This window comes from Zootoca vivipara, chromosome 8 (assembly GCF_965207765.1).
Source record: "Zootoca vivipara chromosome 8, rZooViv2.hap1.1, whole genome shotgun sequence".
Taxonomy (NCBI): domain Eukaryota; kingdom Metazoa; phylum Chordata; class Lepidosauria; order Squamata; family Lacertidae; genus Zootoca; species Zootoca vivipara.
Genome location: NC_142591.1, coordinates 48,308,803 through 48,320,941, shown reverse-complemented (window position 1 = coordinate 48,320,941; position 12,139 = coordinate 48,308,803). Strand labels below are relative to the sequence as shown.

The 12,139-nt window shown below is 41.2% G+C and overlaps 1 protein-coding gene across 3 annotated transcripts in view; it reads right to left on the bottom strand.

Annotated features, from left to right (window-relative positions):
- Nucleotides 1-11,926, bottom strand: part of LOC118090177 (chloride channel protein D-like) — a 61,971-nt gene extending 50,045 nt beyond the window's left edge. The window contains exons 1-6 of one of the 3 annotated variants that reach the window (XM_088675479.1): nt 11,554-11,926; nt 8,534-8,663; nt 4,333-4,413; nt 3,756-3,931; nt 2,943-3,035; nt 462-705 (exon numbers count right to left, since the gene is read on the bottom strand). In XM_088675479.1, coding sequence (XP_088531605.1) covers nt 462-705; nt 2,943-3,035; nt 3,756-3,931; nt 4,333-4,413; nt 8,534-8,663; nt 11,554-11,807 — 978 coding nt within the window. In that variant the 5' untranslated portion in view covers nt 11,808-11,926. Of the gene's footprint in view, nt 1-461; nt 706-2,942; nt 3,036-3,755; nt 3,932-4,332; nt 4,414-8,533; nt 9,026-11,553 lie in introns of all 3 variants that reach the window. The other 2 variants (XM_035125563.3, XM_088675478.1) reach the window with 2 other exon arrangements.
- Nucleotides 11,927-12,139: the final 213 nt, after the last annotated feature.

Genomic DNA, 12,139 nt, shown 5'->3' with positions numbered 1-12,139 from the left:
CACAGCCATCATAGCTAGTTGCTATTGATAGCCTTATCCTCCATGAATTTGTCTACTCCACTTTCAGAGCCATCCAAGTTGGGGATCGCTGCTGCCTCCTATGGGAGCAAATTCTTCCATTTAACTATGTGCTGCATGGAGAAGTACTTTCTTTTGCCTGCCTGAATCCTCCAACATTCAATGTCATTGGATGGCAATGAGTTCTAGTGTTATGAGAAGGGAAAGGAAGCTTTTCTTCCATCCACTTTTTCCAGGTCACGCATAAATTTATACACGTCTATCAAGCCACCTCTTATTCACCTTTTCTCTAAACCATAAAAAGCCCCCAATGTGGCAGCTTTTCCTCATAGTATAAGCAACCTTGAACATAGGGTGAAGTGGAATATGAATATTTTAAATAAGCAGGCACAGCGAAATACACATGCGGCCTTGGATTAATTTAGTGTGGATGTAGTACATACCCAAAATAAAATCCTCATCTCTGCTTTGAAAAATCCAACTTGGCCCCTGTAGACAAACCCACAGAGAGAAGAGGAGATGAGATCTGTGGTGAAGGCAGCCGTCATACAGCAGAAGAACGTTTGCCAGGCCAGTTTGATATCCCAGAAAGACGCCACCTCCTCCAGTGTGAATAGAAGTCCACCCACTGGAGCATGGAACACAGAGGCAATCCCTGCTCCGGCACCAGCTGTAACAAAATTCCTCCTGTAACAAAGAGGAGTATGGGATGAGGGGAGAGGAGAAAATAGAGTTTCAGGATAATCCCATTACTTTTGATAAGTAAGATATACCCTTCATCTTTAGTTCACAAAGCAGCATGCATAATTAATTACTTTGCCATGAGCTTGAAATAAGTGCCAACTTTATATATTTTCTCGGAGCAAAATAAAGTGAAAACGATCCCTGATTTTGAATGGCGCATATGGCACTTCCAGACTGTCGCTATTTTCAGGTGGGATTCAGTCCCGTAACAACAAATTCAAGTCTCACAACTATTTTTGATTAGGAGGGCTTGTGAAACAAATCCAATTCTCCAAAAGCTCAGACTTTTCGTGATGAGGAAATTGATAGGGAAAGGTACCGGAAGGTGTAGGCTAACACTTGCAATGTCAACTAACCTTCCTGCAAGCAAATCAGACTGAATACCAGTAGCAGCTGGGGGGGGGGTTCTGTTGCTCTCCTGGCTTCCCAACCCACCAGGTTGCTACTGTGTATAGAGGCGGGAAGGGCCCCAATTCAGGGAGCTCAGTGTGGTGCGTACTGGCAGGAGTGTTGGATTGGCTCTGCCACCATGAGCTGCACTATGCCAAGCTCCTCATACCTGCCCCTCTGCTCCTCAGTAACCTGCTGTTGGGAACCCTACACCTACTGCCTCACCAGCCGCTACTGGTGAATGCTCTCTGAGCAGCCAACATTGTCCAATCTCCCTGCAAATGAATCAGGATGAACAGGTCATCTGGAAGTGCCCATAGCAAGCTATGCAACAGCAATCTAGCCAACTCTTGTCAAACTGAATTAACCCAAGTCCTCTCTTACTAGATAGACCTCAAGGGCCAATGTATTTGGTTGTGACCCGTATCAGGTGGATTCAAGCTGCCATGGGGATTTTAATGAACATGCAAAAATACTTCAGAAATCTGTGCCATTGGTCACGGGGCAAATTTCTTCCATAAGTAACAGCTTAACAAACACATCTCTAAGTTATTTCACTAATTGTTGAGGCAAGTTAAAAAGCAAAATGTATCATGTTTATTTGGGCTGTCTGGTTATCCTTGAGCCACAGATAGTTTGTAATGGCTTTTTGTTTGGAGATACAACAAACAGTATGGTCAAAGGCACATGTTTTATTTACATATTTTTATAATCCACTGTTTTAAGGCTATGGAACTTGATCATTCAAAGCCTTCCAAATGCAGGCTTGACATGAACAATAACACTGGTATAATAGATCCTGTTTAAAGTAAGATCTTACAGGGCACCCCATGGATTTGCAAATGCCAGCATTTCACAAATAGAAGATAAAGTGTTTGTGATTCATGTCCATACTGCAAGATCTGGTGATTTATCGCATCCAAGTATCTTGAAAATATGTTATTTTATACAAAAGTAGCATTCTCCATGTCACATTGCATGAAGTCATTTCATGTGAGCAACATCCATTTAAAAATCCCCTGACCATTTTGACCTGAAAGTTCTGTTTTGTTCATGCTCTAAAACTGAGTAAGCCACTATTGAAACGTATGTGAGAAGGCAATTAATAATCAGATGAGCAGCCTTAAACTTCATTTATTCTATGCATTCAACACAGCAGCTTTACCATATTCTATTTGGCAGCCATATGCTTCACAATGCTGGTGCTCAAAGGTGCAACATAACCAGGTTTCACTAATCAAGCTTCACCAGGCAAGACAAACACATGTGGATGTGGATTCCGCTCCACACTCACACCACACAGCATTAAACCCCAATGACCACCTTTTGTCTTACTTCCAGATAAACACATATACATTGCACGGCAAACTGCTGTTTGAAACGCTGTATTTGTTGCTGTGGAGGCATGATTTAGGAGGAAAGCTGTCTGGATTTTTGCATCCAAAACGGACCCTTGTTTCTCCTAAAGAAAGCGTCTACAGTATACAATTCTTCAGCAGTATAGCCCTTAAGAGCTGAGTCCAACATTGCACAAGCAAACTTCTACTTCTGCTCTTTCCTCCTGCAGCCCTCAGGCTCTCCCCAAATCTGTAGAGACTGCCAGATGGCAGAGAAGAATGTGAAGTCCCATTGCACTGTTTGATAGCACTGGATACGCAACTCTATGTTTGCACTGAAGACACCATTACAGTTACATGTTTCTATTGTTACTTTTACATGTTACCTAAATTAAGGCAGCCAATAACCCTTTTTAGTTTACTATAGCATACTTATTTGATAAGGTCTCTTACTTGTCAGCTGAGTTCCAAAATCTGGTGAAGGAGGGGAGATTCATTCCAAGGATCTTTGGCTTGGACTGGCTCAATCCATATCCTATTATTGCACTGGGGGAAGTATTGTGAAAAATTAATGGTATATTTAATTTGCTGATTTACAAAGTTTCAAATTAAAGATCCCAAATAACCAGATGGCAGAAGGCATGCAAAATTAGCTGGTTGCAAGTTGCTTTGAGTTGCTGGGCAAGAAAAAGTGACTAATAATTTTAATATAATAGCAATGATAAATTAAATTCATTCTTTATATTATGGATTATATTCATAAGATGTTATCTATGTGTTTTATATATGTGAGTGGGCATGCAACAAAATATTGCAGTAGGAAGTGTGCTTATTCAGGGTGCCAGTCATCTAATGCCTTTTCTCAATACAGTGGTACCTCAGTTTATGAACACAATTGGTTTCGGAAGTCTGTTCATAAACTGAAGCGTTCATAAACCGAAGCGAACTTTCCCATTGAAAGTGGATTAATCTGTTCCAGATGGGTCCGCAGAGTACTCAACCTGAAGCATACCTAACCCGAAGCATGGGTGTAATTGGTTCCAAAAGTCTGTTCATAAACTGAAGCGTTCATAAACTGAAGCGAACTTTCCCATTGAAAGTAATGGAAAGTGGATTAATCCGTTCCAGATGGGTCCGCGGCGTTCATAAACCGAAAATTTGTAAACCGAGGTGTTCGTAAACCGAGGTTCCACTGTATCCTCCATTCCATTCTCCTTGTCCCTATTTTCTTTAAAATCTGTAACTTTTAAAATATTAATTTCTCACCCCAAGTGAATCATGGGACCTTCTGGTCCACAGAAGAGCCCAGATGCCACAGCCAGAACACAAGAGACAAAAGTTCCCCCAAAAGTTCTGATATTAAAAATGTGCTGAATAGAAGCTCCGTTCAGAAAACCTATGACTTCTGGTAATCCACTTGGTGCACCTGCTGGACAAAAGAACTGGAAAAAGGAAAAGGCAATGTTATTGTAGCACACATAGCACAGCTCGAATCAAATGTTATCCAATATCCAGTCATGATTTGTCAGTCGACAGGATTATCAGGTAAGCATGCCTAAATCAGGAGTGGAACAACTTTTTCAGCCTGAGTCAACCTTCCAGGGGCCACATGCTAGGGGTAGGTGGGAGCAGGGGCCAAATTGGACAGAATAATTAATATGAATTTTACCTTCTACAGGAGGCTAGTTTCTAAACATACAAAACACACATACACACACCTTTTCTATCTTCCACATAGGCAAGCAAAAAGCATTACCACGGGACACATTCCACCCAGGCAAACATACTGTATCATATCCTGATATTTTAAAAGTTGAGCAAGAAGCAGGTGTTCAGCACTTACCACAACCAATCCTGAGGATACAATGATCATAGCCAGTCCAATTCCAAGTATGTATACCCAGGTCATATGAAAGTTGCCATCCTGCCAGTTTTACAAAATAAATAGTTATTGGTAGAAAAACTGCATAGTATGGTAGGATATTTATTTGCCAAACAAATACATTGTCAATCCACATATTAGAAGAACGTAAGAGCTTTAAGGATCAGACTGATTGCCCATCTTGTCCAGCATCCTGTTTGCACAGTGATGAGTACAGCACCATCTGCCCCCATCAACATCTCCCATTGCTAAAATATATGGACAGGACCCCCCTCCAACACACACATACAATTGTCATATAGCAGATGCCATCAGTTTCAGCTATCAAACCACTTCACTAGCCATTACAGGTCTTGGTAAAAATGTCATTCAAGCAACCAATCCAAGGATGGTATTCAACTAGGTTTTATGTAGAGCAGACCTATTGAAAAGAATGAGCATGTCTAAGTTAGCTCCATTGATTTCAATGGGTCTGCTCTGAGTAACACTTAGCTGAATACCACCCCATATCTTTAAAGAACACATGTTCATTGAAGGAAGTCATCATGTGGATTTATGCTCTCTGTTTTACAATGTTTCCAATTGATCACTTGAATGAAATAGCCATTAAACAGGGAGTATTGTCTGAGCTGAAAATAGCAAGATCCCATGTCACATATATTAGGGCTGCCATATATCCAGGATTTCCTGGACATTACCAGGATTTCAAAGGCAGAAGTGATGTCCAGGGTGATTTTCCTGGTGGCAGTTTGTCCTGGATCTTCAATTTTCCTCAACAACTTTGGGGGTGTCCGGATCTTTACATCTTGAAATATGGCAACCGTAACATATATTTCATATTAATTAAGTATATTCACATTTATTTAAAAGGATTAAAGACATAAGGCACTTTTAGTGTCACTTGACATAAATACAACTTTATTTTCAAGAAATCTCTCTTCCTGCATGCCTAGCTGAGGTTACCATTCTAATTGTTTGCCTAGGAGAAACTGCGATTTACTGCTGGACATGTATAGGATTGTGTGTGGATTCCTATTTAGAACAAACTTTATTTTAATATTGCTTAAAATGTAATTTGACTATTAATAATTTTAAGATTTTGCACCCTCATCTTTCTCAAGGCAAATGCTCATCAAAATGCTCTTCCTGGATAATACCATAGCTACCCATATATCCCAAAGGCTGTACAAAGGCTGTACAGTTTTCTTAGTGAATACCTTATAGAATTATTATAGAAAGTTATAAAATATGCCTTCCATTCCACCAATTTTGTCTGACTGTCATCCCATTCCATTTTGAACTGTTTGTCTTTGGGTTAGCCAGAATCATGTTGTCTCCACTGTCTGCCCTTTGCAAGTAAATTGACTCCCACAAATTTGCAAGAAAAAAAGTCATTTTGTTGAGATTGGATTCTCTTGTGCCTATAAGTCAAAGATGCTGTTTTTGTTTCCCACATTTAAATGGCTCAGCAAGCTACCACAGATTTCCTGTCTTGGCCTCAGGTCAGATTTTTGACGGTAAATTGCAAACATGTGCTTACTCTACAGTCATCCAGGAAGACCAGATACATGCAATTTGGATCAACCTCTTTGCAAATTAAAGGGATGGACAAAATTAATCTTGGAATCTTCTCCTTTGATTACCTGAAGTTTGCTTACATGTGACTTGCAATGTCAAGATTTTGGCAAAGGCCTCTTCCCAATTTTGTTGCCTACCTTCTGTTCTTCGGTTGCTCTGAGCCTGATAGCTCAGATAAGACAACTGAGTGTATCAAAGACAGTTGACAACTGGCTATTATGCCCCAGCTGCAACAAAACATGTCTCTCCTACATTGGTCTCTACAGCTACAGCAGAGGCTGCAACCTTCCAACAGCTTGACCTCATCCCCAATGGCACACTCCTCCATTGTCTCCCAAGGCAGACGGATGCCAACAAGAGCATGTATAACAAAGAGGTGAAGGCACGAGTGTAGATGGGGGGGCAAGGGGAGCTGCTGCCCCCCTAAATCAATACAGTGGTGCCTCGCAAGATGAAATTAATTCATGCCGCAAGTCACTTTGTCTAGCGATAATTTCATCTTGTGAAGCGTGGGTTGCAAAAACTTCGTCTTGCAAAGCGCAGCCATTGAAAACTTCGATTTGCGAGTCACCAAAAACATCGCAAGATGCTTTCGTCTAGTGAGTTTTTCGTTGCACGAGGCATTCGTCTTGTGAGGTACCACTGTACAAATCAATACAAATCTGAGGTTCTGCTGCCCCCCCAACAAAAGCCTCCCTCCCCCCAGCAAAAATCTTGGCTACGCCCATGGAAAAAGATGTTGCAACTGGTGCTATAAGGAGATGACCTCTATGGTTATTCCTTCTTAGATCCTTCCATGCTGTGCTAGATGCAGTCTTAAGTATAATGGTTAGTCTCCATTTGTTTTCACCTCGATGGTGACGCTGTTAACCCCTGTCACATTAAAATAAGACCAGATGCACCAACTGAACCATGATGTCCTCCATAGCTGCCAAGTTATCCCTTTTTTACAGGGATTTTCCCTTATGCTGAATAGGCTTCCTCGCGAGAAAAGGGAAAACTTGGCAGCTATGATGTCCTCTCTGCTGACAACTGTGCTCCTCTTGTCAACAGACTCAACAAGATGCACATTCTGTACAGACTGCTCAAGCAGCCAGCATACCAATTTATTCTGGGCCTCAATCTAAAGAAAATAGAAAGTAAGCTGTGTGTGTACCACAGGCCCAGTATTGGGCCTGTCACATCAGCTATAAACACTGAGGGAACCATTATTAAATCCACTGACAATTTCTGTTATTTCAGTTGCCTATCTAGATAAGTATAACAACTGACTTTTGGCAACTGAAGTTTAAGAAAAGCTGTGCATAGACTTCTGTGTTTAAGCCTGTGACATCTTTATATTTAGTTTAAGTAATAAGTTAACTTCTACCTGAAAAAAATGCATCTCCTGACTCAACTTGGTTTCACCAGCCTCTTTTTGTAAATAAAACTTATCTTATTTGATGAACTCCTGCTTGAGACTCTAAATCGCTAAGCTTTCCCTCACACAAGATAGCCTGTGATAGATTGTAGAAATTTGTTTAATTGGCGTATTGTGCGGACAGTCCGCTATATTTACGTAATAGGGGGCAATTAGCAGGGTGAGTCCACTACAGCGTGATTCTAGACTCCAACATTCTTCAAGCCTCCCTTTCACAATGCTTTATTTAATTGTTACAGTTATGTCCAAGCAAGAATAAAAGGTGATTGTGGATTAGACCAGGCATCCCCAAACTTCGGCCTTCCAGATGTTTTGGACTACAATTCCCATCATCCCTGACCACTGGTCCTGTTAGCTAGGGATCATGGGAGTTGTAGGCCAAAACATCTGGAGGGCCGCAGTTTGGGGATGCCTGGATTAGACCAAAGGTCTGTCGCATCCAGCAGCCTGTTTCCCACAACCAGATGCCTCTGGGAAACCTAAAAGTAAGACATGTGGGTAGCCAGGGTCGTAGTTCATTGTGGCTTACAAAGGGTTCCCATGCTATGACCAAGTTGAGGTTAGCTTAGCTTCAACAAAAACTGTTCTTCCTAAGTGGGAATGTATGAATCTGTCACTTTCAATAACCTTGGTTCCTTATGTTTCCAATCTTAAATTCTGTTCTCCACATTATTGCAGCAATTCATAGGGTTTTTAAAAAAACCATATATATATATATATATATATATATATATATATATATATATATATATATATATAATATTATAATATATATAATTCATCAGCATTTTAGTGCAAATTTAGTACACAATTTGCATTCAATCTTCAGCAATATAATTTTTATTGCAAAGCAGTCTCCCCAATGAAGATTATTTGTATGTTATTTTCAGAAACCTGTGCATTGTTATACACCCTTTACCCAAATATGTCATTCAGTGTCTGTAGAAAGAGAGGTCATCAGGGACAGAGGCATAGCTGCCAAGTTTTCCCTTTTCTCGCGAGGAAGCCTATTCAGCATAAGGGAAAATCCCTTTAAAAAAGGGATAACTTGGCAGCTATGGACAGAGGTGGCGTGATGCCAATATCAGGTAACAAAATCTTACTTGGACTTTCTTACTTCCCCCAAAGCAATTTGAATAGAGAGATTATTTTCTGCCGTGTTACCTGAATGTAGTTCTTCACCAGTTCCCATTTCAATTTGATGAGATAATCAATTATTTGATGGATCAGGAAACCCACTGTTCCTACTATTATTCCAATGATGCCCATCACCAACCATCGATCCCAGTCCATTCTAAAAAATAAAAATAAATTAAAAGCAGAATTGGTGTCAGTTGCAGTAATCTCAGAATGTTAATAAGTAGCCTTTTGGTAATGCATCTAAAATGCTAAACAGTTATCATGGAATATCAGTGATTGAGCAGAAGAGCTGTCGGTTTCTTCTGAGAATCTCTGGTTGTGATTGAGAGGTGTTCATGTCTTTCCAGCCATGATTTTCTTTAACTAATGACTCAGAAGTGAAGGATTGAGACTTCTTTGTTCCACCCATATGCCTTGTTCTTTCTTCCCCAAAGCCTCTGGTCCATATCCCTAGGCAAGTATTGCCTACATCTCTAACTTGGCCCTTTGAATCGTCCCTGATCCAAATCTTAGGTTCTGCAAAACAAATTGCAAAAAGAGCAAATTGACTCAATTTTCATAATTCAATCCAGACACAACAGTTGAGAATTACAAGCATAAACTTTCAAGATATCGTTTACTGGTAACAAATATGCTCCATTTAGCTCTTCCGATTATCCGCTACAGCTGCCTTAACAGCTAAAATAAGCAGGTGTGATGTCTCTTATGACTGCTCTAATGCAAGAATGTAACAACAGATCCAAGGATCCACTTCCCACTGGAAATTGGGTCTATTTAACACTTCCAAGAATCCCAGACCTAGTTATTCTCTGAAGAAACAGTGTCTGCAGCAAGAGCAAGAAACTCAGTCTGTAATCAATCCATCCAATGTAGACTGCAACCTTTCCTGGTCACAGTGGACTTTCTTTCTTATAATAATTATAGATGTGTAACCTGCACTTTTGCAGCAATACTGTGTATTACCAAGTTTTATGTTTTTATAAACTGCTCCTAAGGAGACATGCTTAGGATGTTCCTGGTGCCTTTCCCCTCCCTGCTGTATTTTGTGGCATTCAGATTGGTACAAATGAAGGTCTTGCCCTATTGTGGATTTGAAAATTGCTCTAACCTGCCAGCACAGTTTCCTGTGTTTTGCATCTCTTCAGAATGTGGCAGTTCCTCATTGGTCCCTAACAGTGCATTTTCCCCCAAACATCTGAGTGCACTCTTCACTGTTCCCAATAGGTGGCACCAAAACACTTTGGTTTAAGTTTATCATACAATGTAATAATACTTTACAGTCATGTGTGCAAAGAGGAAACAATGGAAAATATGTTTGATCTGTGAAAGTTTGGGGGGGGAGTGGAATGAGCCAACTGAAGACAGAACCATTTCATAGCCTGCACCTCACTTCAATTATATTTCTAGGAACAGGTAGAAAGCCCAGATGTTCCTGATGTGTTTTTAATACTTAAGCTACAAAATGATATTTTCCACCATGTCCATTTGAAATATTTTTGTCCCATTATTTTGTTTCTGCTGGTCATCATGTTGGGGAATAGGAAAAATGCAGGCTTAAATAATTGTACAAGCTGAGGAAACTTAGGGCATGTTCTCCCCCCACCCACCCATATTTTGGTACATCTGCATGCCATTGATTTGAACAAGAGAGGTAAGTGTGTGGTCAGATTTTAAAAATGCATTGCTTTGAGTGAACAGCACACTTAATTATAGAAAATGTTTTCTTAATCAGTGCAATGAAGGATTTGGGAGAAGTTAAGCAACATGATATCTTTGCCCAAAGAAACCTCAGTAGCTAAAGCTGATCACTACAAAGTTTGTTAGGGACGCGGGTGGCGCTGTGGGTTAAACCACAGAGCCTAGGGCTTGCCAATCAGAAGGTCGGCGGTTGAAACCTAGCAGTTCAAAAGCACGCCAAAAAGTACAAGTAGATAAATAGGTACCGCTACAGCGGGAAGGTAAACGGCGTTTCCATGCGCTGCTCTGGTTTCGCCAGAAGCGACTTCGTCATGCTGGCCACATGACCCGGAAGCTGTACGCCAGCTCCCTCGGCCAGTAAAGCAAGTTGAGCAAGTTGAGCGCCGCAACCCCAGAGTTGTCCGTGACTGGACCTAATGGTCAGGAGTCCCTTTACCTTTACCTTCCTAAGTTTGTTGCATCAAGCTTGAAGCTGATGAGAAATATTTATTCCAAAGCCATTTCTATTATAAAACTCTCTGCTGGTATTCTCTGACTCTCATAAAGTTTAAATCAAAGCAAGAACAAACATGTGTTTTGTCAGGAAATCCTAATGTAGACAATTGAGCATTAATTATATAACTCACTCTAAGACAGAAGCAGCTGACCCCATGCTAACTGGTATATAGCAGCAGAACCCAGACCCAAAGGTATCATTTCTATATACCCATGGACTTTTTAATAAAGAAAAAATCACAGACTGCACACCTGTACTGCCTTCCTGCTGCACTGTAACTCTGGTGATATCAGTGGTGCCATTTGGAGCAGAAGTCCAGGGCTGAACAGAGGTAGCCCCATTTGTAGAAGGCCTCACCACATTTTAAAGCAATACAACTTACCATTTGACACAAAATGACGCTAAAATCAATAACTAATTACCTGCCTAACTACACTGGATGGCGTGGCAGCAGAACCCACCTCCAAGCCCTCTGTAAACTGGGTTCCTGTTATTTCCATTTGCTTCCCTCCTGGGAAGAAAAGAGGGGTAAGGGGGTGCACAGGTGCTGGCATGCACCCCTGAACTCCAACATACCAACTCCTGCTGATTTCTTAAAACAAGGGTCCCAGCATAGTGGGCATGCCCTCTTCATGCCTGTTCTGCAAAGGCCTATTGAAGTAGGCGGATCCCTTATGCTGGAGTGAGGAAAAGTTGCATAAATCATAAGGTGTGCATCCCCGACTCCAAACTCCCTTACAACTCCCTTTGCTTATTTTCCCTTTCATGTGAATTTCAAATGGGGTTCCAACTCGGGGTTACTAATTCAGTGCTAATTTCCAGTGTGTACAACAAGCAGGTTTTATATTACCTGTAGTTTTGTCCCTGCAGCCACTTCTTGTAAACGCTGCTGTGGGAAGGCAAATAATCCAGACTCTCGTGGACAGATAGGCGTTCCCTTTCTTTCTCTTGGAGGAAGTTCGCCCTTCCTGAGCAGCTTCTGCTGCTGTTGCTGCTGTTGCATCTGGGATCAAGAGACTCAATCAAATCTGGCCGATCTTCGGCTAGCAGCATCTCCTCTTCACCATCATTGGTGCATCTCTTGCAAGAAAGGAGGGTTGGCATTTTGAAGAATCACTGGTGGCAGCAGAAGACCTCAGACCTCTGTCTGCAAATCAATGGTTGACAAATGCACCTGGAGAGGACTTACTGACTGCTGTGCAACAAGGGCTCACTGATTTATGTTGTGGGTTGGGTTGCTTCAGTAGCAGCACCACACAGATCCTGCGTGTTTGTGTCACCCAGAACCTGTCAGAACCAGATTTTTGTTTCATAGGTGACTTTCCCACCAGAAGGGTTGGGCAGGCAGCCAACTGAACACACAGTCTTTCTCAAATAATACAGAGAATGTGAAGTCTTAGGGTTTAAAATCAAGTGGCGATTGCAGAGGGTTTGGT